General features: G+C 43.8%; 1 protein-coding gene across 2 annotated transcripts in view; it reads right to left on the reverse strand.

Moving 5' to 3' along the window:
- The window catches only part of IGF2BP2 (insulin like growth factor 2 mRNA binding protein 2), a 95,687-nt gene that overhangs the window by 21,680 nt on the left and 47,886 nt on the right, over positions 1-26,121 (reverse strand). For both annotated transcript variants that reach the window (XM_084846870.1, XM_084846871.1), the window contains exons 3-8: positions 14,979-15,027; positions 11,465-11,516; positions 8,711-8,774; positions 5,893-6,165; positions 1,995-2,129; positions 378-500 (exon numbers count right to left, since the gene is read on the reverse strand). In XM_084846870.1, the coding sequence (XP_084702996.1) occupies positions 378-500; positions 1,995-2,129; positions 5,893-6,165; positions 8,711-8,774; positions 11,465-11,516; positions 14,979-15,027 (696 nt within the window). The remainder of the gene's footprint in view (positions 1-377; positions 501-1,994; positions 2,130-5,892; positions 6,166-8,710; positions 8,775-11,464; positions 11,517-14,978; positions 15,028-26,121) is intronic.

Raw genomic sequence — 26,121 nt, forward strand, 5'->3', positions numbered from 1 at the left:
ACAAACCCCCCCCCCCCCACTGCTGCTGAATGTTGGTGGCAAACTGCTATGGAGAGGTAAAAAAGCCAAACGTAGCTTGTTTTTGAGCTAAATTTGACCTTTTACCCCTCTATGAATTTTGGCGGTGCAGCAGGGGCTGCACAGTGGGTTGGGGTTGGCAGGGCTGTCTGCTGCCTCTTGACAGAGGGATGGGCAATGGCCTCCGGTCCCTAGGGACGTCATGGTTCTAAGAATTCCAGCTGCCTCCCTCAAGGCTAGGCTGGGTAGGACATTATGTGCATTCCAAGAGTACACAGTACACATTGTGCCACACGAAGAGGTGATAGTCCCTGCCCAGTGGCAGTGTGATTCTACTTCACCTGGTCACTGGTACTCACGGAGAAATGGTGATCTTGGTCCCTGTGTCCTGCTCAATTTTCTTCAAGTTTCGTCCTTCTTTGCCGATCAATCTCCCGACTAGGCTATTGTGTGCTAAGATTTTCAAGGGAATCTCTTCAGTTCTGAGAGATGTGAAAAGTATTCAATCATCTTCGGGCATTATTTTTCTCCCAGTTCTCCCTTCTGACATCTGTTCCCTGGCTAGAGTACACAGATGCAGCCCCCCAATGCTGTACAGGAGAAAAATCATTATCTGCAGCCTTTATGAAGTCCTTTCAAACTGATGGGCTTCATAAATACTTGGGCCATTCACATTGTTTCTCCAAGGGCAAAATCAGAAGCTAAACAGTGAAACAACAATATTTAACATCTCTTTTCCTTCCCTGTTTTGCCAGTGTTCTCTCTAAAACTGGGTAGTGATGTGTATAGAAGGCAGCAATTATTTTATTTGCATTTCAGTGCAGTATATATGAACTGTATGACACACCTCATTGTACCTCTCTTCTCCCTTGCAATGATTTAATTTGGGCGATTAAAGCTCCACCTTTGAAACCCCTCTGATCAACAAGCCAAGCTAGCTAACTGTATAGCCTGTTTCTGACCACAAAGTACATTCTTGCCAAGATCCAACACCCAGCCACCTATTAATAAGGTTAAATCAGATCATCAGGGCTAGCAATGCAGGATATGAAAAGATGTATGACTTCTCAAATGTCTACAATGAAGCCACTGTGCTAAAATTAGAAATGGTAAAAAGAAAAAAAGCAGGGGGGTGACATACTCCAAGGGTGGTTTTATTTATTTAATTGCCTTATGATGATACACTGACTGCAACCTTCACAAAACCAAAAGTTCCATGATCCAGCAAGACCTCTCCCATTCCACAAAAAGGTGTGTGTGTGTGTGTGTGTGAAAGAACCACAAAGAAGCCTTTTCAGTTAGCCATGGGGTGAAGGCCTTCACTGTTGGACCAACTTAAGTGTGTGTGAAAGATGCATATGTGTATATATGCGTTGCCTTATACAAAGTCCATTACTCCAACTAGCCCAATATTTATGTACTCTGAGTTTTCCAGTATCTTATACTGGCCACACTACCCAAAATCCTTTAACTGGAGATGCTGAGAAGTATTGCATGCATAGTATGTGTTCTAACACTGAGCTTTGGCCCTCTAGAGAAACTTCAAACTATTTTCCAGGACAGCTAGAGCATTGTGAAGGGCATGGTAGAAATCCTTATGAATAAATAAATAAATATTATCTATGAATTGAAGATCAAACATGTACTAATTAAAACAATTAAGTACACTATCAATTTCAGACTACATTTCTTCTTTGGTTTTATTGGAAGAATTTACTTTTAAAACTGATTGCTTTCTTCCTCTGTCTGATTAAAAGACTCCAGAAGAGTAGCCAGGTTAGACTCTAACAGCAGAGAAGGCAAAAGGACCTGTATGTGCCTTATATCCTAATTGTTTTGGTATAAGCCTTCCTATCTATCTATCTATCTATCTATCTATCTATCATTGAAGGTGCTACAGGTCTCTTTCCTCTTGTACGATTAAAAAAAATACTATTCCATTTCCCGCTTTCTCTACCAACATTAGAAATACTTACGATTTTGTTTCTTCAGCCTCCTTCTGCATAATATCAAGTATCATGCGACATGCTTCTGAACACCCCTCTGGGGTGGCATGAATGGTGATTGGTTTCTCTGCAGCACCGGCATTTTCCTTCCGATGAATGTCTACCCTGCAGCAATAGAGCCCGCACAAAGAAATCTGCTAGTGGTCAGAGAAAGGTGCCTGAAGCTGGCACCTTAATAAAGCAGCAAATGTACTGTTCACAAGGCTACTCAAAACTACTAACCATCAGCAAGGAACTCATCTTCAAGCCAACTCTGAACCGGATTTCAAAGATAGTACAAAGAGAAACATTTAGGGATCGCATAAACATGGTTCACATTTACTGTGAAACCATGGTTTGGCATTGCATGAGCAAACCTGTGGCTCACAAACTCCCTCCTCCCACACTCCAATTCCCTATCTGGCTTTCTAGTTCATGGCAAACCAAATGAACCAGCAAACTACATTTTGCACTTGCCCTCCAAACCAGAATACGAAACCAGGTTCAAGCCATGCTTTCCTGTTCTGGTTTTGAAGGCAAATGGAAGCCACAGTTTACCAGTTTGGATGCAAACCAGGAAGTCAGGGAAGAAGGTAGGCATATGTAAGTCTGAACACATGAGCCAAAGGCTTAGATAGCTAGTGTAGTGTGGTGGCTACAGTGTCAGACTAGGACTGGAGTAGGTAAAGGTAAAGGTGTCCTCAACCAGTCGTGTCTGACTCTAGGGTGCGGTGTTCATCCCCGTTTCTAAGCCGAAGAGCCAGCGCTGTCCAAAGACGCTTCCGTGGTCATGTGGCCGGCATGACTGAACACCGAGGTGCACGGAATGCTGTTACCTTTCCCGCCGAGGCGGTACCTATTTATCTACTTGCAATTTCTTGCTTTCGAACTGCTAAGGACTGGAGTAGACCCAGGTTCAAATCTCCACTCACCCATGAAGCTCACTGGGTGATCCTGAGTCATTCACTCTCAGCCTAACCTTCTTCACAGGATTGTTGTGAGAATACAATATTTAGTGAAAGGCAGTCACGGTACAGTGTCCTTCTAGAAAATATATATATATATATATACACACACACACACACACACACACACTCACTCACTCCTTCCTTCCGTTTTTTGGAATTATCAAATTTTCGTGGATTAGAGTGAAACCTGTCCCCAAAGTGGTAAACATTTCATTATGGTCTTTCTACAAAAATTACAGCTTTAAACATTACTAACATTATATATTGGAAATAAAAAGATTAACTCATCAGCATAATTGTACATTTCCGGCCCAGAATATCTCCCTTCCCTAGAGGGAATAATGCTCCCAATCCCACAGAGGGCAATTCCCAGGAGCAAGCCAGACCTCCATAGAGGTCTACTCCCCTACCAAACCCTTTGCAAACGGATTCTGAATGGAGCTTAGTTTAAATGAGGAGGACACAGAGAGTGCTTGAACAGGTGTGCATGCATGAAGATCCAGGAGCTGAAAATGGATCTGCCCCCTTCTGGGAAAAAAAACTGCTATCATCATGTTCTCAAAAGGCTGGTTCAAACATGCAGCAGCCCTCATGCACTTTTTTGAGCTACCACAGTCATGGGAATCAGGGAGACCAGAGACAATCTCCCTACTGTGCTTCCACCCAATACCAGCCATGCCAGAAGCACAGCAATGGCCCTTTATGCTTCCAGAGTCAATTGCGTGGGAGGTCAATAAACCAGCCCTAAGGAAGTATAAGGATACATAATTTATGGGTCTTTTGACATTAACACAATTGACTTGCATTTATAAACTAAGTTTTAACATTTAGATTTAGATTGTAAGTGACCTTGTACAAAAGGAAAACGATGCAAGATCTCATAAGGCATCTTTGAGGACTGGCACACATGAAAAGAGCTGCTATGTGGAGGCTGTTGTGAATTGCTCCCTGTGGGGATGACAAGCTGTCTGTGGGCAGCAGCTCATCATTCAGACTAGGCAATTCTTCTCCACACCACCATAAACTTCCCCCATCAAATCAAATCAAATTAAAAATCAGTCCTATCCATGTGGCACTGCACACAAAACAACTTGTCTTCTGAGAAGCAGCTGCCACACAGAAATTTAAAGTGGCCTCCATAGGGCAGCAGCTTCCACTGAGCTGGCCTTCATTTAGGGCCCAGGAAATCCCTGGATGACATCCCATGGAGACAGGAACAGTAGCCAAAGGGTCCCAATATTGAGAAAAAGAGAAAGAGGAAGAAGACGAAGATGCAGCAGTAGTAGCAGCAGCAGCTTTGAGATGAGATGCCTAGATGGATTAAAGGGATTTGCTAGTCACTTCTAATATCCTGTGGCATCCTTATTTACCATCTGACATGGGAAAAGCAGCAGCAGGGAAGCTCACAACCAACAGAAAAGGTAAAACTGCTGACGAAAAACAATAAACATGGAACTAGTTTGGATGAGGCTCCAAGCATGTAGGGCAGACATGGGCAGCATGCAATTCTAGGGCTGCACGAGGCCCTCAGACTGATTTCGTGAGGCCCTTGACCTTATTCCAAAAACCCTCTGCAAGCAGTCAGCTCAGACCTCTGGCAAGAGGGATCCATCCCTTTCCAGCAGCCCACTGGATGGGGAGGAAGGGGGGGGTGACAGGAAGGAGAGAAAGAGGGGGGGGCAGATGAAGGGGGGAGAGGGGGGGCAGAAAGAAAAGGAGGTAGCAGAAAGAGAGATAAAGGGGGCAGCCCTACCCATTTTTGGTTCTGGCCCCACCCACTGCTGGCTTAGGCCCCACTTACTACTCACATATTCCTACCCCTTGACAGATTACCCCTGAGGGAATGTGGCCCTCGACAGAAAAAAAGTTCCCCACCCCTGATGCAGTGGCTATGTGCAGGGGGAATGGATGGAATCATCCCCATTCACCAGGCATGTGTGACCCACTTCCAGGCCCCCCAGATGTCCATACATTGGATGCAAAACTCGCATAAAGCCTAAACTTGTGAACTTCAATGACTGCAAGCCCAATCAGTTTTCAGGATTATCATTGTGCAGTTTGGCTCTATACGCATTTGACTTTTTGCACATAGACCCTAAGCAAACATGACATCCAATGCATGGATGTAATGCTAGACCTAGAGGCAGAGAAAGGGGACATGCTAAGTGGAATGAGCATCATGCTGCCCTTCTATCCCACTCAGGCTCTACATATTTAGTGTACCATCTGAACCATCCTTGGTAGGGAAAACACTGAAAAAACAACAGAAAATGAGAACAGGGACACAATGCGTTAGCTAAAAATGTCAGCCACAGAATAATCTTTTAAGAAAATAAAGACTGGGGGGGAATGATCTGAAATTTAAAATACAATTCAAACCGTACTATACACATACCCAGTTCTGTTCAAGGTACTACATTCCCAGCATGACCTTTCCCCTCCAAGGTTTTTACAGATACAGCATGGCTTTTCAAGAGTAGGCAAAGCCCAGGTCACGCACCATCATGTAACATATGTATAGCATTTTACTTTCAGTGCACTATTTCCTTGACCAGCTTTCTCCAACCTGGTGCCCTCCAGATGTGTTGGACTACAACTCCCATAATCCCACAGCCAGTACATCACAAAACAGGTTAGTGCGGCCTGTTCAGAATTCCTGCAAATACAAGATGGGCCTGAAAATGACAGTGTAACCATCACAGTTTCATGGCTGTAGTAACTGCCAAACCTACACTCCTACAAATGTATACAAAATACATTGATACTGGGTTAAAAGTTGTTGCAAGAGACACAAAACGTTTGCCACATAATGCACACTAGAGCCCACTGCTTGGCATTTGGTCCAAAAATCACAAACTTGGGACGTAAAGGCTACAAACAGAGCCCCTGTGGAAGGAAATTAAACCATTTGTGGTACTTACTTGGACTGGGTTTGCTTAGTAAGGTTCTTTATGGTCAAGCCCTCCTTTCCTATGATCGCACCAACAAATTGCGTGGGGACCAGGATCCGTAGTGGGAATTCGAGCTGTTTGGGCTGTGAGGAGCCCCCGGGGGAAGGGCCCTGCTCCCTGGAAGAGTGGCCCCCACGCCGGGATCGCTGAGGGGGCTGAGGGGAGCTCACCTCGTCGTCTGGGATGTAGGAAATCTTGAAGGAATAGTTCTCAAACTGGTGACCACTAAGCTTCTCAATTGCTCTGAAACACAGAAAAGGCGAACAGAATTGTTAGGGAGAACTTTTTTGCCCTGATACCAAATTAACCCCTAAAGAAAAGCTTGCTCAAGAGCATTCCTTGGTTCTAGGTTTCATATTTCCTGCCCTTTATTTGAATATGGACAGCCAAACAGCCTGAGTTCAATGCCTACATCTCTCCTGATTTTCATTTTACCATTTGGGCACAACTATCAATGTGGAAAACTACAAAAGGGGCTTTAAAATGTTGTGGATCCCAAAGGAGAATGAAAAAATCCAAAATGGTTCAGGCTCTACAGCCCTTTTTCAAGGGAGTGTTTGATGGCAAATGTAGCTGCTTGTTAAGCTTCTGCACTTCCCGCTTGCATGGCTCTTACATGGTTTAAACTGCACCCCGCTTTAGAAATAATTGAGTCAGCCTGTATCTGAAGACATGGAGTTGCGTCCAATGTTAGTCTAACTTAAGTCCCATTCATTCTGATGGGTCTACTCTAAGTAGGACCAACACTGGATACATCCCATGGGAACTGAGACTCTAACACAGCAGACTGTAGCTAAAACGGACATGCCCATTCCCGTTAAACCTTCCCCAATCTGGCGCCCGCCATATATGTTGAACCACAAGGTCGTGCTGGCTAGAGATGATAGGGGTTGTAGTCCAACACATCTAGAGGGCACTAGATTGGGGAAGACTGCCTTAAATCAGGGTGGGAACGCCTGGTGCTATTTTAAGCTACTGTTAGCATTTCAGTTTCGTGATTTTCACTTCATTGGCAAAACAAATGAATTCCATTCTGACACATCTGTCCTTTAAGGGTGCACTAACAGGAGAGGCAACCTTGTGCCCTTCAGATGTTTAGGACTACAACTCCCATGATATCTGACCATTGGCTTTGCTGACTGGGCCAAATGGGAGTGGTAGTCCAAAACATTTGGGGTAGGCTGCCTAACCCTTAACACTAGGCAGTATTATTTCATTCTGAAACTACCAAAAACAGAGCAAAATGTAAAAACGTTTGTGTGAAAATAAGAGCAAACCAGAATTGTTATGGACTAGGTCTGATGCTCATCTGAGACCAGTGGAGGCTGGTGGCTCCAATATGAGTGGGGTGGTGCATCTGCTCTGGGTTTCAGTCAGAACTCTAAAGGAGCTCTCCAAGGTGCAAAACTCCTTTAGAGTTCTGACTGAAACCTGGAGCAGAATCACCACCCCACTGACATCAGAGCCACCAGCCTCCACTGTTTGAGATAACAGCTGCTTGCTGGAAATGCAGTAAGACGGTCCCTAGGTAAGTTTATTATGGTCAAAGATTAGTGCAGTGGACGTCAGCAAGCAAGGAACAAAAAGGCGCATAATATGCAAATCCCAACATTGTACCAAGAAAATAAACATTCTGCAGTCAGAATCCACTGTGTGACTTGATCTGGGGACAGGACAGGGGGCTCTGATTTTTTGCACAGGGGATAGACTAGATAACCATTCAGTCTCTTCCTCTCTACAGCAGCCTTCCCTAAACAGGGAAGCCTTCCCTCCGGATGTTTTGGGCTGCAACTCCCATTTGCCCCTGCCAGCAAAGCCATGCCAGCTGGGGCTGATGGGAGTTGAAGCCCAAAACATCTGGAGGACACCAGGTTGGGGAAGGCTGATTTACAGCACTGAGAATATTTGCATAAATGTACCCAAAATATGCTCATATGTTTTGATATAGCACTAGTTAACCATTATCTTTTATTAATGCCTTAAGGATCTTGCAAGTGATTAAACTGTGATTTATTATTCAATCGACAGTTTGTGAAATGAACTGTTCGTATTTTGTGAAAACGAATTCCTGCCAAGGATGATTAAGAATCACAAATGGATTCAGTATGAATTACTGACCCAAATCCACCTAATGGTAGTTGCAATGAAGTGACTAACAATTGGGACTAACTTGTTCTGTTGGTCTCAAAGATCTTACAGCACAATCCTAAGCATGCTCACTGAGAAATCCCTGTGTACTGAATGGGATTCACTCCTAGTAAGCGAGTTTAGGATTGCAGCCTTAGTTACAACTAACTTTAGTTGGATTGGGCCTCATTCTTTTGAATTAATAGATACCGGTAATCTGAAGCTAAATGCACTAAATAAAGCAATCACTGTTCCGTTCTTCTATGAATACACAGATGATGGTACTGCTTGCAAATCTTGTCCTAGTGCAGAATTCCCCTGGTCAAAGCAATATTGTCTCCGTTGTCCTCTTGATTGCTTGTTGGAAGTATTTAACATCTCATACATGGTATTTCAATTTCACAGTAATTATTCTGCTCTGCCCACTTATTCAGACAAACCATTAATTGATTGGCATCAACTCCAACCCAAACGCTCAGCAGAAAACTCAGGTAGGTTAGTTATACTGAAGTTTTCGACAGTGCAGCAGCTAGGCCATATTGTGCCACACACTTGTCTCGCTGCAAATGCAGGAAGAACATTCAGGAGCTATTGCCAGGAGGGAAGAACCAGAGGGAAAAGGTAAGGAGGAATGGAAATTACACTTAGAGCTGCCACTTACACTTTTGCTTCTTCTTTTGTTGCATACGTAACGTTGACAACTGCTGTCTCTGATTCTGTATTAACTAAGAAAAAGAAAGGGAAAAAAGAAACACACACTTGTGTTACCAAGTGGGAGGAACTCACGAGAGGAGCCTTTACCCTGAAACACTCTACTTATTGTTTTCAGTCTTTATCATTATACAAAATTTTTTCTAGGACCTTCTATCCTCAGAGACTCACATGACCCATCTCAACCCACAGCAGCTGCATAAAAAATACAGACTGTGCAGACTTCAAGCGACTTCAGTCTATGCCAAGCTGGTTGTGTGCATGCAGCATGACGAGGTGAATTCAACCTGGATTTGGTGTTTGGCACCCCACCACTCTCTCACATTTCAACTAGCTTGCAGTGACAGGCCAAAAGCCATTTCCAGAATAAACTCCACCTGTGACGCCATATGCAAACAACTGGTTGAAGCAGCTGTTTCCCATGCCTGCCATGGCCTAAAATAATCCCGCGAACCAGCCTTCCATCATGAGAAAAGTCATCTTTCTGTTTAATGAGACGGTTTGGATGAGCAGTGAGCATGAGCGTTACATTAATAGATTAACTGTGCAGGCTTGAAAGATTGATATAATGGCAATGATTTCTTTCACAGGATGCCATGTTTGCTGGCCTAACTTTTGCTGAAAGTCAAGACAGAAGTAAACCTATACAACTTATCTAAATTACTGGACAGAATTTTAAAACTGAAGTATCTCATAGCCCAGCAACGGTGGCTAAACTGAAAACCTGCCTCCAGAACAATTTAGAGCCCTAAACTGAGCTTTCTAGATTTCAAAAGAAAGATATGAGAAACCTCTAGTCTCAGACCAAAGAGATCAACAAAAAAACAAGTAGAAGCATAGAATAGTAGGGTTGGAAGGGGCCTACAAGGCCATCAAGTCCAACCCCCTGCTCAATGCAGGAATCCAAGTCAGAGCATCCCTGACAGATGGCTGTCCAGCCTCGTCTTGAATGCCTCCAGTGTGGGAGAGCCCATCGCCTCCCTAGGTAATTGGTTCCATTGTCGTATTGCTCTAACAGTCAGGAAGTTTTTCCTGACATTCAGCCGGAATCTGGCTTCCTGTAACTTGAGCCCATTATTCCGTGTCCTGCACTCTGGGATGAAGTAAACAACATATACACACACACACACACACACACCACTGAGCCAATTCTACTGGCTATGAACAAGCAGATGCATGTTCTGCCAAAAAGATGTCTTCAGATTTTCCTAAAGTTGCTGTAATCCAAATCTAGGTACATAACAGGCAGGTTAGTAATTCTACTGCATCCTCCTAGATACACATTTGTGCTCAATTGAATGTTATTAAGTGGTCCTTTGAGCTGGTCTTTGACCGTAATAATGTTTTTATTCTATTCTATTAAGTGGTCCAGCCAGCACAGGAGGAAAGACCACAAATGCGGACAACACTCTGCTGCCATAATGTGAAACTACCAGTTATCCTAACATCTTTGGCACATGATCATTCATAAGCAGATTCTGACTTCTGGCCTATGGTTCTTTATGACAGGAATGTCAGAACCCTGTAGCTTGAAGAAAGAGGCCTACAGGGTTGGTCTGCCTGCAGCTTTGCTGCACAAACTAGTACCACATATGGTATCTCTGGCTCATTGACAGTAGAACAAAGCAACTGATTAAAACTATAGTTGGTTCTCTTGCACTGAGCATGGCAGAACACTCCTTCAGAAGATTTGGGATAATAAAGTGGATGTACACTCATTCAGAACTCACTGCCCAACAAATAGACACTTAAGTAATCTTCACACATGACGGAGGTTATAGTTTCCACTGGCCTACACCAATACACGCATGTGTCAAAGGCAACACATTATGTGCCCTCAGATAATGTTTTCTTCAGTAATTGCTCTTGGGTATATATTTAGTCCAGATATGCTTAATATTACGTTAAGGAGGTGCATCAAGGCAACTTTTCCCTACATATTTTAGATCAGGGACAGCCAATGGTGCCTACAAAGCTCTCCCCTCCCTGCCCACTTCAAAAGTTTATTTTTAATGCGATCCTAGAAAAATATTAGGCTACGAAGTTCTCCTTCCTGTTCCTGCTGCAGATCAGCTGTTGGTGGGCAGGCAGAGAAGAAAAGAGTTGCTTCTTGGCCCCACCCAGTCATCTTCCACCCACACAGACCTTTCCCCTTTGATTTAAGTCTCCCGGCTCCCAGCCTCTAGCCTCACTCTCTCTCTCCTCCTTCCCCATCCTTCTTCTTTCTCTCCCTTTCTAGTCTCTAGCCCTGCTCTTTCTCTCCCCTCTACCCCTTTGCCTTGCTATTCCCCCCTCTCCCCCAGCGTCTAGTCTTGCTACTTCTCTCTGCACTGACCTCTTTAGCTCACCTATGACTAAAGAGGCTCTGACGGCAGCTATTCTGTGACTAGTCACATCCTCCATGTGAGCCATTTTGTGGTGATGCCCACAGCAGTTTCTCAAATTCCCAAATGTGCCCACGGGTCCAAAAAGTTTGGGGACCCATGTTTTAGATAGGTATACCCCAATAAAAATGTCCCTGAACAGCACAAGGTAGACAGTAAGCACTTTACACCAGAGTACTATGAAGTAGACGTTGAATAGGAATAAATATAATAGCCTTTATGGAGTGTTTAGTTTTGTTAAAGCACTTTAAGCTAAATTAAAGGCTTAAGATGCTTTAATAAAAAAAAGCGAAGAGAGTGACAGCAGTAGACTTCCTTACCTTGTTCCACATTCTCTACCATCCCATGTTGAGCTAAAAGACCATCCAGGACCTGAAAACAAAATCAGACACACAACACGGGTGAAAATAGACTGGGAGCATTTCCTACAGATTACGAAATGAATAAGGCACAAATACTGTGTCTGGGTAAACAGGTGGTTAGAATCAGAACACTGTCACCATAATGAAACAGTCATCAATGCATCTCTTTTCAGCTGGAAAAGAAATAACTGGAAAGGGACACTTGTTTCATTGGGGGCTATGCACAAGAGCAGCCATAATGGCTCAAGATGGTTTGGCCTTTTTAAAAATGGCCAGAACTATTTCCAACATTTATTAAGGGGACCTGGTGTAGCTGCCTGAATAAAAATGAGGGTTGGATTCAGTGGTGTCATACTGCCAATGGTACTGCTTCCATCAGTAGAACCAGGGTCCCCGCTTCCTACAGCCTCCCATACACCCTCAAAATCTGCTCTGGGGGGTTCCGAAACCCTCCAGAGGTGATTTTCAGTTGGTGCAAAGGGCTGCAGCGGGGAGGAGAGAGGGTGAAAGTCCAGTTGCACTAGCAGGCTTTTGTTATCATGACAATGGATTTACCCTGAGGCTCCTCGTGCAGAGACTAACAAAAAGCCTGCGACATCCCTTCAGTAATCATTCATAGCTAGGCCAATAAACCAATCATGTTTCTGGTCTTCCCCAGAATCCAAGAACCAGAGCTAGATCTTCCCTTGACATATATTCTGTAGCAGGGGGTGGGGAGGGGGAAATATACAACCTGCCAAGTCAGTTTCAGCACACTGGCCCATTTAGCTTAGTATCTTTTCTATAACAAATAGAAGACGGGTTTAAGAAGCTGCAAGATAGCAATGGAATCACAAAAGCACCTAATGCCTTCAGGTGATTTGTGTTGCCTCAAATACTTAGTAATGAATTACACAACCTGCTGTTTAAGTCAGCCAGGCAGGTTATACTAAAACTACATCCTGCCCTACAGGCAAATCCAGCATGAACTTGCAGCTGCCTTAATTGCACATGATGATCATACACTCCGATTGCCACCTGAGGCCATCTTCCAGGTGCCTCCTCTATGTGAGGTTTGGAGGATGCAACAAAGGAGAAAGGCTTTTCTTTGGTGGCCCCCCAATTATGGAATGCTCTTCCCAGCAAGGCTTGCCTGGTGCCATCTTCTCAGTGGCAAATTAAGACTTTCCTCTATGGCCAGGCATTTGATGGTATATGATACGCTCCTTAATGCATCAGTTGAGTTCTGTGTTGTTTAATTGTCCATGTTGTCACAGATGTTCTAGATGTTTTATGGCGTGGTTTAGTATAATATGGATATTTGTTTTAGCTGTGCTATTTTTTTTAATGTTTAATGTTGTTGTAAGTTGCCTTGAGTCTTTTTTTGATAAAGGTGTCTAAGAAATGTAACAACAACAACAACAACATTTTACAATTCAGGTTGGCTGTATGTAGGACAAATTTAGTCTTGGGATGGTGGTCTTGTATACTCTAGGATTGGATGCTAGAGGATATTAGAGTTCCCTCTGTGCCCTGCAATGCTATGAGTCCATGAAGATGCATCCACAGCCACCTTGGCTAACAGTCATAGCTGTAAACCTTCAGGGAACATTACATTTTGACCCTTCTCACCCAAAGAGCCACAGGGACAGATTGCCAGACAGACCCCTTCCCAGAACTAAACATTTACACTGTCCTGTTCATCCAACAACTCAAAGCAGGAATTTAATCACCCAAATTACTGCCAGTGAGTCATTTTCCTAGCATACAAACTTCTTTACAGAAGCAGCAGAGTAGACCTTCTTATCAGAACCATGTCATCATACTTGTGGGAATGATGACTAAGAAAAACAACAGCATTATATCTACTCATTTCTGATGCTCTGCACCCAGCAGAGAGAAACAAGCTACTTCTAACATCCAACAGAACCAGCACAAGAGGATCCTTCCCCAAAAGTTCCTGGGGAATCCCAGGAAATCCAAGTGTTGGATTCTGAAGGCAAAAGGCACATTCTGAAGGCATCTTACTACAATTCTGGGGACTAAAGATCTAAGGCTTATGCATCACACTTCCTCATTGTGTATCTCCTCTGGTGAAAGATCCAGAATTGGGCCTTTCCAGTATCAGTGGAGCAGACCAACTGATGTTCACAGTTTTGGTCTAGACCAAGTCGTTCTACCTTGCTGATACAGGCTGCTTGCATTTCATACCCCAAAACAACCTTCCCCAACTTGGTGCCCTCCAAATGTGTTGGACTGCAGCTCCCACCAGTCCCAGCCAGCATGGCCAATGGCATGTCTTTCCCCCGACAAGCCAGAGTTATAAGCCAGGGTTTGTTCTTGGCTTATGACTCTGGGTTATTAGAAGAGAAACAAGCCAGAGATCCCAGTTCAGATGTCACATTAAACAAACCAGGGATGTAGAGTCCCTAGCTTGTTTAGCCACTCCTGCCGGCAGAAGGAGCCAAGCAGGAGTGACCAAGCAGCATGCACTAGCACTCTTGTTCATTCACAATAAATAATAAATCTTAGATCCGCACTGCAGTTGAAGACTGCCCACATACATACACTGCACACACACACAAATTGTCGTATTCAGATGTCACAAAATTCTTTAGAATTTGACTTACCATGACATCCAAACATGGGCACATGGATGTGTGCGCGTGCGCGTGTCTGTACGCACGCACACACACACACACACACACACATGCAGGCTTCAAATGTAATGGAAATCCAAGATTTACCACCTCCTGGAAAGCTTTAGAAACACAGCAAGCTGCCTTATATTGAGTCAGACTACTGACTCAATGGCTCAGTATCATCTGCACTGACAGGCAGCAGCTCTCCAGGGTTTCAGAAAAAAGTTTTTCCCATCTCTACCTGGAGATGCTATGAATTGAACCTGAAGTCCCATTTGCTTTGCATGCAAGCATGTGCTCTACCACTGAGCTATAGCCCTTCTGCTCAATGTATCAGTGGAACATGGTAGATCTCTGACTTCACTGTGTGGCGGGATGGATTCAGAAGCAATATTCACCACAAATAAATGACAGCTCTAAGTCACATTGTGCTAATCCTGCCATGTAAAAAATGAATGGGTTAGTCCAAAAGACTGCTACAGGCCAGTCTGCAGCTTCACGCAATTTTGACAAGAAAAACCAGATTGCTAGAATTGATTCACCAATCTTAAAAGCCACAGGGACCACAGAAGCCACTTGCAAGACAGAGGTCCCTGAACCCCCTTTCAGGTGTTCTGGTATATGTCTCAAGCCCACTGTTTAATGTTTAGCTAAAAGGCAATGCAGAAATGGCAACTCATGAAGTTTTTGGCCTTTGGAGGAAACCTGCTACAACAGCCTGGAAACCTGCTACAGCAGCCTACAACTTTAGCATGGAGATGGTGTAGAACAAGAAACAGACTGATATAATTTTATATGAACTTAATTGTGGAGGAGGTAGTAGGGAATAATAAAACCATCTGTCCACTTACCTCCCACTGTAAATGAGGAGGGATGTTCCGGATCTGAATCTTCCTGCTCCTGTGAAGAGAAAGACCCCAAAGGAAGAGATCACATGAGTATAGATTCTATTTTTTAATTATAAACCCTGAGGGGATATGGGAGACATTAAATTGCCTGATTGGGGTGAATTGCAGTGGAATATATTTGAATTACGAAACACTACTAAGAAGAAGAATTATGGTTTAATGCCAGATTTGGCTCTGGCAATGTCCCCTTTTCTTGTGCGGCACCCGACAGATCACCCAACATGGCCCTGGACCCCAAAAACGTTATTCGCCCCTGGTATAGAACAAGAACACAGCTTTTGACCAGCAACTCTACTGCAATTGTAGGATGATTAGCTAAGTGAGTACAGCATGGTGACAGCTTCCCTATAAACATAGTTCTCTAGAAAATGTCTGTGACCTGTAACATATGTTTCTGCAAACACTTTTTTCCTCTGGTTGTTTCTTAACCTCAACAGGCAGATGAGGAACCAACACAAAACAAAATTTCCTCCTCTGTCTCCCCCTCCCAGACTGTGAAGTACAAAAAATGTTTGCAGCTCTCAGCAACTCACCCTCATCAAGTAAACAAAGGTGAACATGAGAAGTGTAATCCAGGAGACAAAGTCAACACATATGGACATTTCATAAAACAGCTTTCGTTGAGGTGTATAATGCATCAGGCCCTGCCTGATGTATTATCCCAAGTTCAAGTGTGATTTTGTTGTGTTTGTCAGTCCCTTCTCCATTCATATATATAAACTGATTATAGTAATCCTATACATGTCTACTCAGATGTAAGCCCCACTCAGTTCAATGGGACTTACTCCCAGGTAGGTGCACATCAGACTGCAGCCTTCATGACCTTGGACCAAGTTTAAACCTGCAAACATGCCGAGGCATACGATTTTATTTATTTATTTATTTATTGCATTTATACCCTGCCTTTCTCCCTCTCGCAAGGAACTCAAGGCGGCTTACATTATCCTCCTCCTCACCGTTGTATCCTCACAACAACAACCCTGTGAGGTAGGTTGGGCTGAGAGTCTGTGACTAGCCCAAAGTCACCCAGTGAGTTTCCATGGCCAAGTGGGGACTAGAACCTGGATCTCCCGGCTCCTAGTCCGTCACTCTCACCACTACACTACACTGGCTTTCATTAAGAGCCAAGTGCTCTGTTGATCAAGGGAGAAGCTGGGTATGATATAATCCATACTTACAAATGGGTTGCAGCATGCTATGGAAAATACTCGAGAACCCAGAAAGTAAAAATGGCTCTCAATCAGAGGCAATTTGAAATTTGGAAGGATTTAAGCTTGAGCAGTATACGTTGGCTTGAGCTGAACTCAGTTGTCACAGTAAATCGGCGATAAAGCTGAACTGAACCCAAGTTATTAGCAAATCTCAAAAAGGTGCCACAGCCAGCAGCCAGTAAAGACGATCTGCTTCTTTACTGCTTATTAAGCATTTTCCCCAGAGCATTGTTTAGGGAAGACGGGGGAGGATAGTCACCTCCTCTTGTGTTTCAATGGTATGACTACTCCTCAGAGCTCTCTGGTTAGGAGAAGTTTTTGTGCCAGGTTTCTTCTCTATTAATTGTGAAATTAGTGACTGGAATTAAGTGAAGCTTGGGAGCCACTGCATTGCTCATTCGTAAATGTGAGTCACTGCCTTTCATCAGGGGAAGAACACACAGCAGCCAGAGGCAGAGACAGTGGCCCATGTGTTCAGGTCGGACTGACTGTTCCCATCTGGTTTATCCCTACTCCGGTTTTCTGCACAGTGCTGCCTTGAGGCCCGGAGGTTTGGTCTGGAGGAGAGCACTGACCCTGTGTCAAGGCAAGCTAGCTGGTTGCTAGTCCTCACTGGTACTTCAAACATTCATTGGGTCACAGGGCAAGAGGTTCACACAAACTGTTGTGCTGGCTACGCAAAAGTAAAATTGGTTAAAGTAGGAGCGTTAACACTCAGAGCTGCTTCACACATGATAACATTCCTACAGGGATTAACATTCCCTGTTATCAGGGAAAACAGTACATGTCATGTGTGAACATTGCACAAGTACATGTTTGGAAACTGCAGGTCCAAAAACATGCGTGTCCAGTCATACACAATGCCATTGAACGATAGGGTACATGGATGGATATATCTGCAACCCTGTTTCTCTGAGGAAAAATGGGTGGTGCGAGTCAGGTCTGGGGTGGGGGAGATTCACATCAAGATTCAATCAAGACACTTGAATATGTCCAAGATGTCTGTCTGTCTGTCTGTCTGTCTGTCTGTCTGTCTGTCTATCTATCTATCTATCTATCTATCTATCTATCTATCATCTCAGTGTATTTTAAAACCATTTGTGGTAGTTACATCTCCTTTGGTGAGAGACAGTGATTGTCTGCATTAAAAGGAAAGAATGTGATGATATTACATCAAGTCATCGTTGGGATGCAAAACCACATGGATGTTGCTAAAGAGATGCAACATATTGTATGTACTCCCTAATTCACATACTGTTCTAAAGGACCATTCCACATGTAATGAATTTTCTACATGTTCATGTAGGAAATGCCACATACCCCCACCATTTCCATGTTACAAAACACCACACAGGGCTGGAGTCAAGGCTAGGTATGGCACCTGCCAAGCGCTCACACCGCAGCAGGGGCCCACTGACAACAGCCCCCTGGCTTTGCTGCTCCTCTTCACCATCTCAACCTGCTTGTTCACCTGCCTCTTGCTCTGGCCCAGACAACGGTGATGAGGAGGAGGAGGAGCAGTAGATGCTTGCTGCCTGTCAAGCAAGCAAGTAGTAGCAATGATGAGAAAACAGATGAGGAGCAACAGCAACTGGTGACAATGGCAGTGAGACGATAGACTCATGAAGGAAGAAGGCCCATTGAGGATGCCTTGCCCAAGGGCCCTCATAAACCTGGATCCAGGAGTGACACCATCTACTGGTTTCACAGCACTTACATACAGCATTAATAACCTTTTGTTGATGGGTTATCACCACATGTCTCCGTGGCAGAACATATAATGTGTATTCATTATATGTGATTTGTGTACATCAGGGGTACATGCAACGTTCAGAACATCCCAAGGCCTGGGCTATGACAAGTCAAAATCATCTGCTATTCCAGCAGTATCAATCCAGCTCAATCCAACCCAGAGGGAGCTTCACATCTTACAGCAGCATACCCTCTTATTAAGTACCTCAGCTGCTTTTACCTGCACACAGGGCTCTTTAAACCCTGCACCCACTTGTGTGGAGAGTAACAGAGGCTATATTAGAGTTACTCCACTTATGGACCTCAGCTGCTGACTCTCTTGCATGAGCCAAGAAGACACAGGCAAATGGGAGTGAGCGGCTGACGTGTATAAGGGGAGTAAGTCTGCCAAAACCCCTGATGCTGCTCGTGCTGGGGAGTAAGGCAACTAAAGAGGCTTTTGCCTGTGTCTTAAGGTCAAAACAGGCATGACACTGGCCACAGGTAGAGCGCTTGCATGTACATTTTCCACTCGCACCCCATCTCATATGGGCACATTTCTTAAGTAAGTTGGCCTATTCACCTGTACAGTTAGCAGGCCAGCAATCTGTGTCCAGTTAAATCTCTATAAACATTTACCACTATTATCATTCTACCAGATTGCAAAAAATGAGTTAACTTCCCTGTAGCTTCTGTAGCCCTATCTAACTTCTCATAATTGCATCCTCTCTCTCTCTCTCTCTGTCTCTCAGCAGCAATACATCCAGGGGAAACTAAAATGTACTTCTCTCACACCAGATAACAACAGTAAAATCAGAATGTAAGTGCAGCTGGTAAAGAAAATCTGGTTCCATTTTGGTTTTCTCAGAAATCATAAGTACCCAACAATTGAACATGTATTAGTATGATGACAGAAACACTAGCAACTGGTACAATGAGAAAATATTGCAGTACCTAAAACCAGTGGAAATTCAAATTTTCTGCCAGTCAGTAATTCATTTTCACTACCAAATTCTATCAAAATCCAAAGCAAGTTTTACGCTTTGAATCTGTATCCTGCCATGGATTTTTCTGTGGGCAGAGACTGTGTTTATGTATTTATTATTTAAATTTATAGCCTCCCCTTCATTTTATGGTTCCAGGGTGGGGTACATACATATCAATAAAATAACTTAAAGCCACCATTAAAAGCCACAGCATCACTACAAGGGGAAAACAATATGATCTCATATAAATCATCCACTTCAAAAGGTCTGGGTAAAGACACGCATCTTGACTTGTCAATGAAATGCATAAAATGAAGGTGCCAGATGCACCTCAGAAATTCCACAGCCTCAGGACCACCACAAAGAAGGCCCCTTCATTTACCACCAGCCCACACACCTCCAAGGGTAGTGGTATTGTTGTTGTTATTTAGATCTTTGTGCAATGCATAGAAAACATTAGGTGAAATAAATAAACAAACAAACAAACAAAACTTCCCAATGTTCTTTCCAACATGTCAGATGTGATTGGTGGATCTTCAGTTCATTTCTCAGCTCTCCAATACATAAAACAAGTGGCACCATGTGCAATTCACTTGCATACTGCCATGTGTTTATTTACTCTGAAAAGCTTTTGCCATGTTTTCTTCCTTACAGGGAAGCTACCCAGCCTTGAAAATGTTTAAGCATCAAATACAGTATCGGAACCACTGCTGCAAAGGCAGCAGAAACTTATCCTGAACTGAATCCCATTGCCTCAAGTCAGAAAACACTTGGGAGCAGCCTTTTCCAACCCGGTGCCCTCCATTGTGCATGTGGCTGGGGATGATGGGAGTGGTAATCCAACATATCTGGAGGATACCAGGTTGGAGAAGGCTGCTCTGGAGCATAAACTAGGGATTCAACATGAGTGCAGTTTAGATTCACGCAAGGAAACACTTTCAACAGTTCCATCATTTACCCGCTCTAGGTCATTTCATTTTGCAGTATGTATTGTGAAAATATTGCATTACCAGTAAAGGCTACATGTCTTGGGTTGGTGCCTGTGCAAAGCATTGCTAACGGCCAGGAGGCAAGGCTAAAGCTATGTGTCACATCAGAGCAATGGCACCAACTTCCAATTATGTGGCCAAAGTACCAATACAATGCAACCCAGGCTGTGGGTACACTTGTCTGCTACAGCAAAAAGAATGAGAGGTGCTCTGAATAGGCTAGCTAGTACTCGCCCGGCAACTGAAGGGACATGAAAGACAAGAGAAAAGGAGAGTAGAAGTTAAGATAGAAGGGTAAAAAATGATCTTATATCAAACACACTTTTAAAGTTTTAGGGCTCTTGTGCCACTCATTCTAACAGGTATATTTTATCTATTTATTATTGGTTTTATTATTAACATTTATATATACCATCTTATTTGCTAAAACACACACACACATACAAACCCAAACATTTTCTATCTATAGTCTTACATTCAGCATTATGCCTCACAAACTCAGTCTGACTCACATGCTCCACAGCCCTGGAAACACAACACCAATATCAAAAGGGCATCCATGAGTCCATTTGCATCACCAAGGAGATTTGTCAAGGCTTCTAGCAAGGCAGGAGAACACTGAAAGCACCTGTTTTAGTGTCAGACCAAATGGATCAATCAATTCTGCTCAAGCATACTTCCCATTACTCGGCTAGTAGCAAATATGAAAAGTAAATAAGCACAACCTACGACATGAGAATACCACCCAAAACCACACATTGCTCCAAATCATCCCAGGACTACCCCATTCACTCCTGCCCAAAGGCCTGCCAATATATAACAAACAAACAAACAAACACATCCCTCCATGTGAACACTTAGAACATCAAGCAGCAATGTTTAGCCTTACCTTCTTCCAGATGTGCAAATTGACCACATGCAGGGTTGGATCCAGGATCTGCCTTCTATGGTCAGAAGATCTCTACACACAGAAGGTTCTTCCAACTGTTTTCAGGAATCTCTCCCTTCCCACCCACACAGCTAACCCCATTCAGCTGGGTCCCCCAATCCTATGTATAGCACTTTCAGGGAGCTGGAGGGGCTGCTGAGGGGAGAAGGAGGCAAGGAAGTCCGCTTTTGCCACCCCAGTTGCGTGTGCCTAAATCTGGCTCCAACCCAAGGAGTTTATGACCCCCCCAACCTGAAATAATACAGTGTAGAATTCTAGCACCCCAGTCTTCCACTTCATTCTGCATTGTCTGTACCACATATAGAAGTAAGCAGCCTGTGCGTCATGGGAGAACCTAGGACCACTCAATTACACTAAAAAAGGACAAAATACCGAGGAATCAGATACCCTAGTATCTAATCATAGCAGATGAGGCAAAGAAGAAAGCAGAGTACAGACTGTACCACTGATGCAGTGGCACACCTACCAGTGCATCAGGAATGGGCAGTAATAAATCATGAATATGAAGAACTCAACATTATAATCTGAGTCATCCCCTGAATAAGGCAACAGTTCCATCCTTCTAATTTTCCAGTGGAGGGAAGCAATTCTGAAGAACACCAGCAGAGAACTGAAACCTAGGGATGCAGCCATTTTGATATCATTTGTAGTCAGAGTTGCACAGTACCAAATAAATTGTATTTGTTCTACACATCAGTCTCCTGTAGCTTTTTTTACAAAGTTTGCAGCAGCTGCACACATTACAATTGTGTGAAAAGATACACTGTAAACCCAGTGAAGCAAAATGGTAAAAAAACAAACAAACAAAAAACAGACAGAGACCAGTAGAAGCCTCCAGGAAATGTTGGAATTTGAAGGAACTTCTGTAGAAACTTGAAGAAAGAGGGATTTGAGTTGCACTACATTGCAAGTTGAGCACATGAGAAAGACAAGACTTCAAAAAGCACTATTTTTCATGTGGCCAGTGAAGTGGTAAGAGCTATTTCCCAGTAAAAACGACAGCCCACTTTCACCAGATGCATGACGTGCAACAGACTAACATAATTTTCCCTCTGAATACTTTTTTAGTTTGATGGCAATGCAGATACTACACACCAAGCAGAAATGTTACTTATGAAAGGGACAAGTTCTTCACTGGTGTGCAGAGTGAGGCAGAGGTCCATATGCGACCAACTTAAAGCCGTTAGCACAAATGCATTTAGGGAGCTGTGCAAATCACTTACTATTATGTATGTGACAGTAGGGGGGGCATGTTTGGATAAGCTATGGTGGTTTAATAAGCTACTCACAGTAGCTTATTTAGAAAATAAGTTACTGTTATCCCTCACACAATCAGCCAAATAAGCTACTGTGAGTAGCTTATCTTCCCCGCCCTCACCCCTCTCCCTCTCCAGTCCGCCTGCTCTGCCAGATGGTATCCCAGTTTCCCTTGCAGTTTTCATGGAAAAGTGAGCAGTGTCAGTCTCATCATGGATGGCTATAAATGTGACACTTTAAAGTAGCAGAATAGCACGATCCAAGGAGGCTGTACTGTACTGCGCATCTTATGTTCCCCTGTTCCGCAGTTGCCTCTTCTTTTTCCTTTTTTTCACAGAAGCAATCAGGGAGGTCTGTCACTGTGTGACTTAGCTGTAGTGTGACCCCATGATGGCGAGATCAGGGAAGGCTGTCATTGGTGGGGGGCGGGGGAGCCTGTCAGTGCATTCCTTTGCTGTAGCGGGGTTGTGCGATAAGAGATCAGGGAAGGCTGTACTGTAATACGGACGGCCAGAATAGAAAATAGTGGGTGAGAGCTCAAGCTCCTTGACAATTTGCTGGAATGGGGAAAAATTGTACAGCTGAGGTCCCCTCATGGGGACCCTCCAGATGCTGTAGTGGATAATTGCGTGATTTTGTTCCTTCACTGAAAAGTGACTAGAGAAGGAAAAAGGGGATGGGATCTATAAGTCCCTGACAGTTTGCTGGAATGGGGTGAAATTGCACAGGTGGGGTGCCCTCATGGGGAGCCTTCAGATGCTGTAGTGCGTAATCACACAATTTTGCTTTTTCATGGAAAAGTGAGCAGTTCTTCCCCTATTTTCCAAGTTGCGCAGTTTCAAAGTAGCAACCAGGGAAGCCTATCATTGTGTAACTTCGCTGTAGTGGGGTAGTGAGATAGCATGAGGCTCTCATTGTACTAGGGGAAAGCTGTCATTTTGTAACTGCGCCACAGTATCAGGGAAGTCTGTGCTTGTCTGGCTGCAGTTGTCCTTGGGCTGCTTGTCAGGTCTCAGAAAAAGGGTTCTGCAGGCTGGAGCAGAGTGGCTGCAGCGGTTTTGGCTACTCTTGCCAGCTGACTTTGTAGGCAATTGGAATAAGTATGGTGAGTGCCAGATGACACAATAACCCATGGTGAATTAAATAACCCTTACTGCAGACCATGGGTTATCACAGTGGGTTATTTTGGCCAAATAAGCCATCGGGAATTAAAAATTCTTGACAGATGACACGACAACCAACAATGGGTTAAATAAGCCATCATGGCTTATTTAAACCATCATGGGTTACCATGACATCCAAACCCAGTCACTGTCTGAGATCAAGATTACTAAGAAACATTTAACCTTGGATCATGGAGTGGATATATGCAGGGCAGAGGAAGTGGCTACAAAGCAGTAGAGAAAGCTAGGGGCAGCAGAAAAACAGACGCTCTACTTTCCACCAAAAATACTTTAAAAAACCTTAAAAAGACAGCCAGACCTAGGATGCCCAAGCAATAACAAAAGCTCCAAACATAAAGAACTGCCACAGAAGTATGCTGAAGTAACAAAGGCCTGCTATCAGTCATAAGCATCAATTCCTCTGCATATGGGAAAGAATGAGGAAAATGTGGCAAATGGAAACGTGTAGTTGTGAGTGTGCGCTCAAGACATTCCTCTCTGCTCCAAAAGAGTACACTTTGCCAGGGCCCAGAGCCAGGGGGCCCAGTCTAGGCTACAACCCCATTACCATCAAAGGGGCGGAATGGGGGGAGGCTAAATTGTAGATTATGCTTGAGGAGAATCTTTATGGGAACTTATTTCCCTGTGAGCATCTCCACACCAGCCTAAAATCCCGCATTTAAAATGGGGGTTTCTGCTTCCATTTTAAATGCAGGATCACGATGGACTCCCTTTACATGCACTCCACCCCCCTTCCTCCTTATCTGAGCCTTCCATGTGTTTCATTATACAGCCACTGTGGCCTAGCTCCTCTTATTGCGGGTTTTCCTCTTTTCATGGAACTCAAACAAGGTAATTTGATAGCTCATTATCTCCGATCTTTTAAAAAAATGGAATAAAGGTCATTTAGTGCAGGAGATGCCCTGGAGGGTGACAACATCATCTAAAGGACCCGCAAACTTCTGTGAGTAACCAGTCTCAATAGCAGGATAAACGCTCCGTGTGAAGAAGTCCTGTATCTATGTCTCTATTGTCCAGATCTTGTGAGGTTTGCTGGAGCCAATTAGAAGCAGTGTTGGAGCAGAACAAGCAATATTCAGAACAAAGAGTTGCTGGCATTCTCCAGAACAGAGGGAGTGTGCTTGTGTAGTTAAACTAGGACTTGTATTTTGAGCGAGAGAGAGATTTGTGCTTCTCTGTGTGACATGCTCTCTCAAGAACTTCTAGTCCCACAGTATAGGCAGGAGGGAGGGACAGATGGTGGAAAGGGCAAAGGAACATAATAATCGGGTTTCCGAGAGGTAGCCATATTATTCTCTTGTAGGAAAAACTCCTTAAAGACTAACAAATGTATTATGGCATAAGCTTTGGTGGACTAGAGTCCACTTTTATCAAATCCATGAAGTGTAGGCAGGTATATCATGAGAATGATGGGTTTCTGCTTCATTCAGTTAAATCTGGTGCAATCCATTGTAAAAACTTCCAGAGGGGTAGCTGTGTTAGTTCCTGGGGACAACAAGAGCCAGTGCTGCCGCCAGGATTTATAGACACCAAATACATGTAAGTAAATGCCTAGTTCAGACACACACACACACACACACTCCTGCTATATTTGGAGCATAGTAGAAAAGGCGCAGTGTGGGCCACGGCATAATTTCAGAAATGTAGAAAATATAGTTTCAGAAATAAAATAGTAACTTTTCTTCCATGACTCATGAGATTGTATGTAAGATATGGAATTATGGTATGTGTGTGGGAGGGGTCTCTGTTACAAGTTTGTATCCCCCCCACCCAGATAGTTGTTGTCTGCTTCTCCCTCCAAATGCAACACACATACACAATCTTGATGATACTGGGCCTCTTTCCTCACACAGCTGCAGTTCCAGAGCCTCTCTTCTCTCTGCCACTGTCTCCCCCAGATGTCAGAAAATATAAACACTTGCTTGGAGGAGGGGACCCCAAAGTACTGACTAGACATGCTCATCCCCCTTCTAATTAAAGAGAAAAAGCAGCAAGCTTATTGCAATGGGATATGAGCATGTACTCTAGGCGTACCAACATGGTGCATCCTGACAGATTACTGTCTTCAGTCCCAGAGACCAGTGTGTGTATATGGGAAAGAGGCAAGAGGAACATGTTGCCTGCCTTCTTCACAGTCCACCCTGCCATGAATAAGTGTAGCTGAAAAGTAATGGGGGTTCAGTCCCTTTAAAGGACCTGCTATCACCAATGGCCCCCTACCCCCAAATCCACCACAGTTTATGTAAGTTAAAGGGATGGAACTTTGCTGGAAGGAAGAGTAATTGTCAGTCATTAAAATCAACCCCTTGCAGGCAAACCTGCATCTCTAGTACCATGAAGGAAATATGTCTTCAGTAAATGAACATCAAGCTGGGGATAGGAGAGGCATGTGATCTGTCCCCTTGGAAATCAGCAGATTAGCTGTCCATCTCCAGGGGAAGCCAGCAAAAATTCAAGAGTAGCAAAACTCTGGAAAGAATGATTGAAAGCCAAACCAAAACAGGCCTGTCACTTAAATACCATTTGTGATGGTTAAAACTAAAGCTAAGCAGAAATGGCCTCTCAAATTTCTCCACCCTATTTGTGGACGGAGAAATTATGGGGAAAATTTCACTGAATTTCTCTAGGGAGAGGAGAAATTCTCAACCGTTTTGCACAGGTAGGGCTCACTATTGGCAAGGGTTGTGGCACAGCTTCTTTCTTTCCTTCTAACGGTTTTTGCAAGTAGCAGCAGCGTCAACGGCGTTGGCAGGCTGGTCCCAATTTTGTATCCATCCAC

Source organism: Heloderma suspectum, chromosome 3, assembly GCF_057233095.1.
Source record: "Heloderma suspectum isolate Gila_16-S chromosome 3, 16-S_ref, whole genome shotgun sequence".
NCBI lineage: Eukaryota > Metazoa > Chordata > Lepidosauria > Squamata > Helodermatidae > Heloderma > Heloderma suspectum.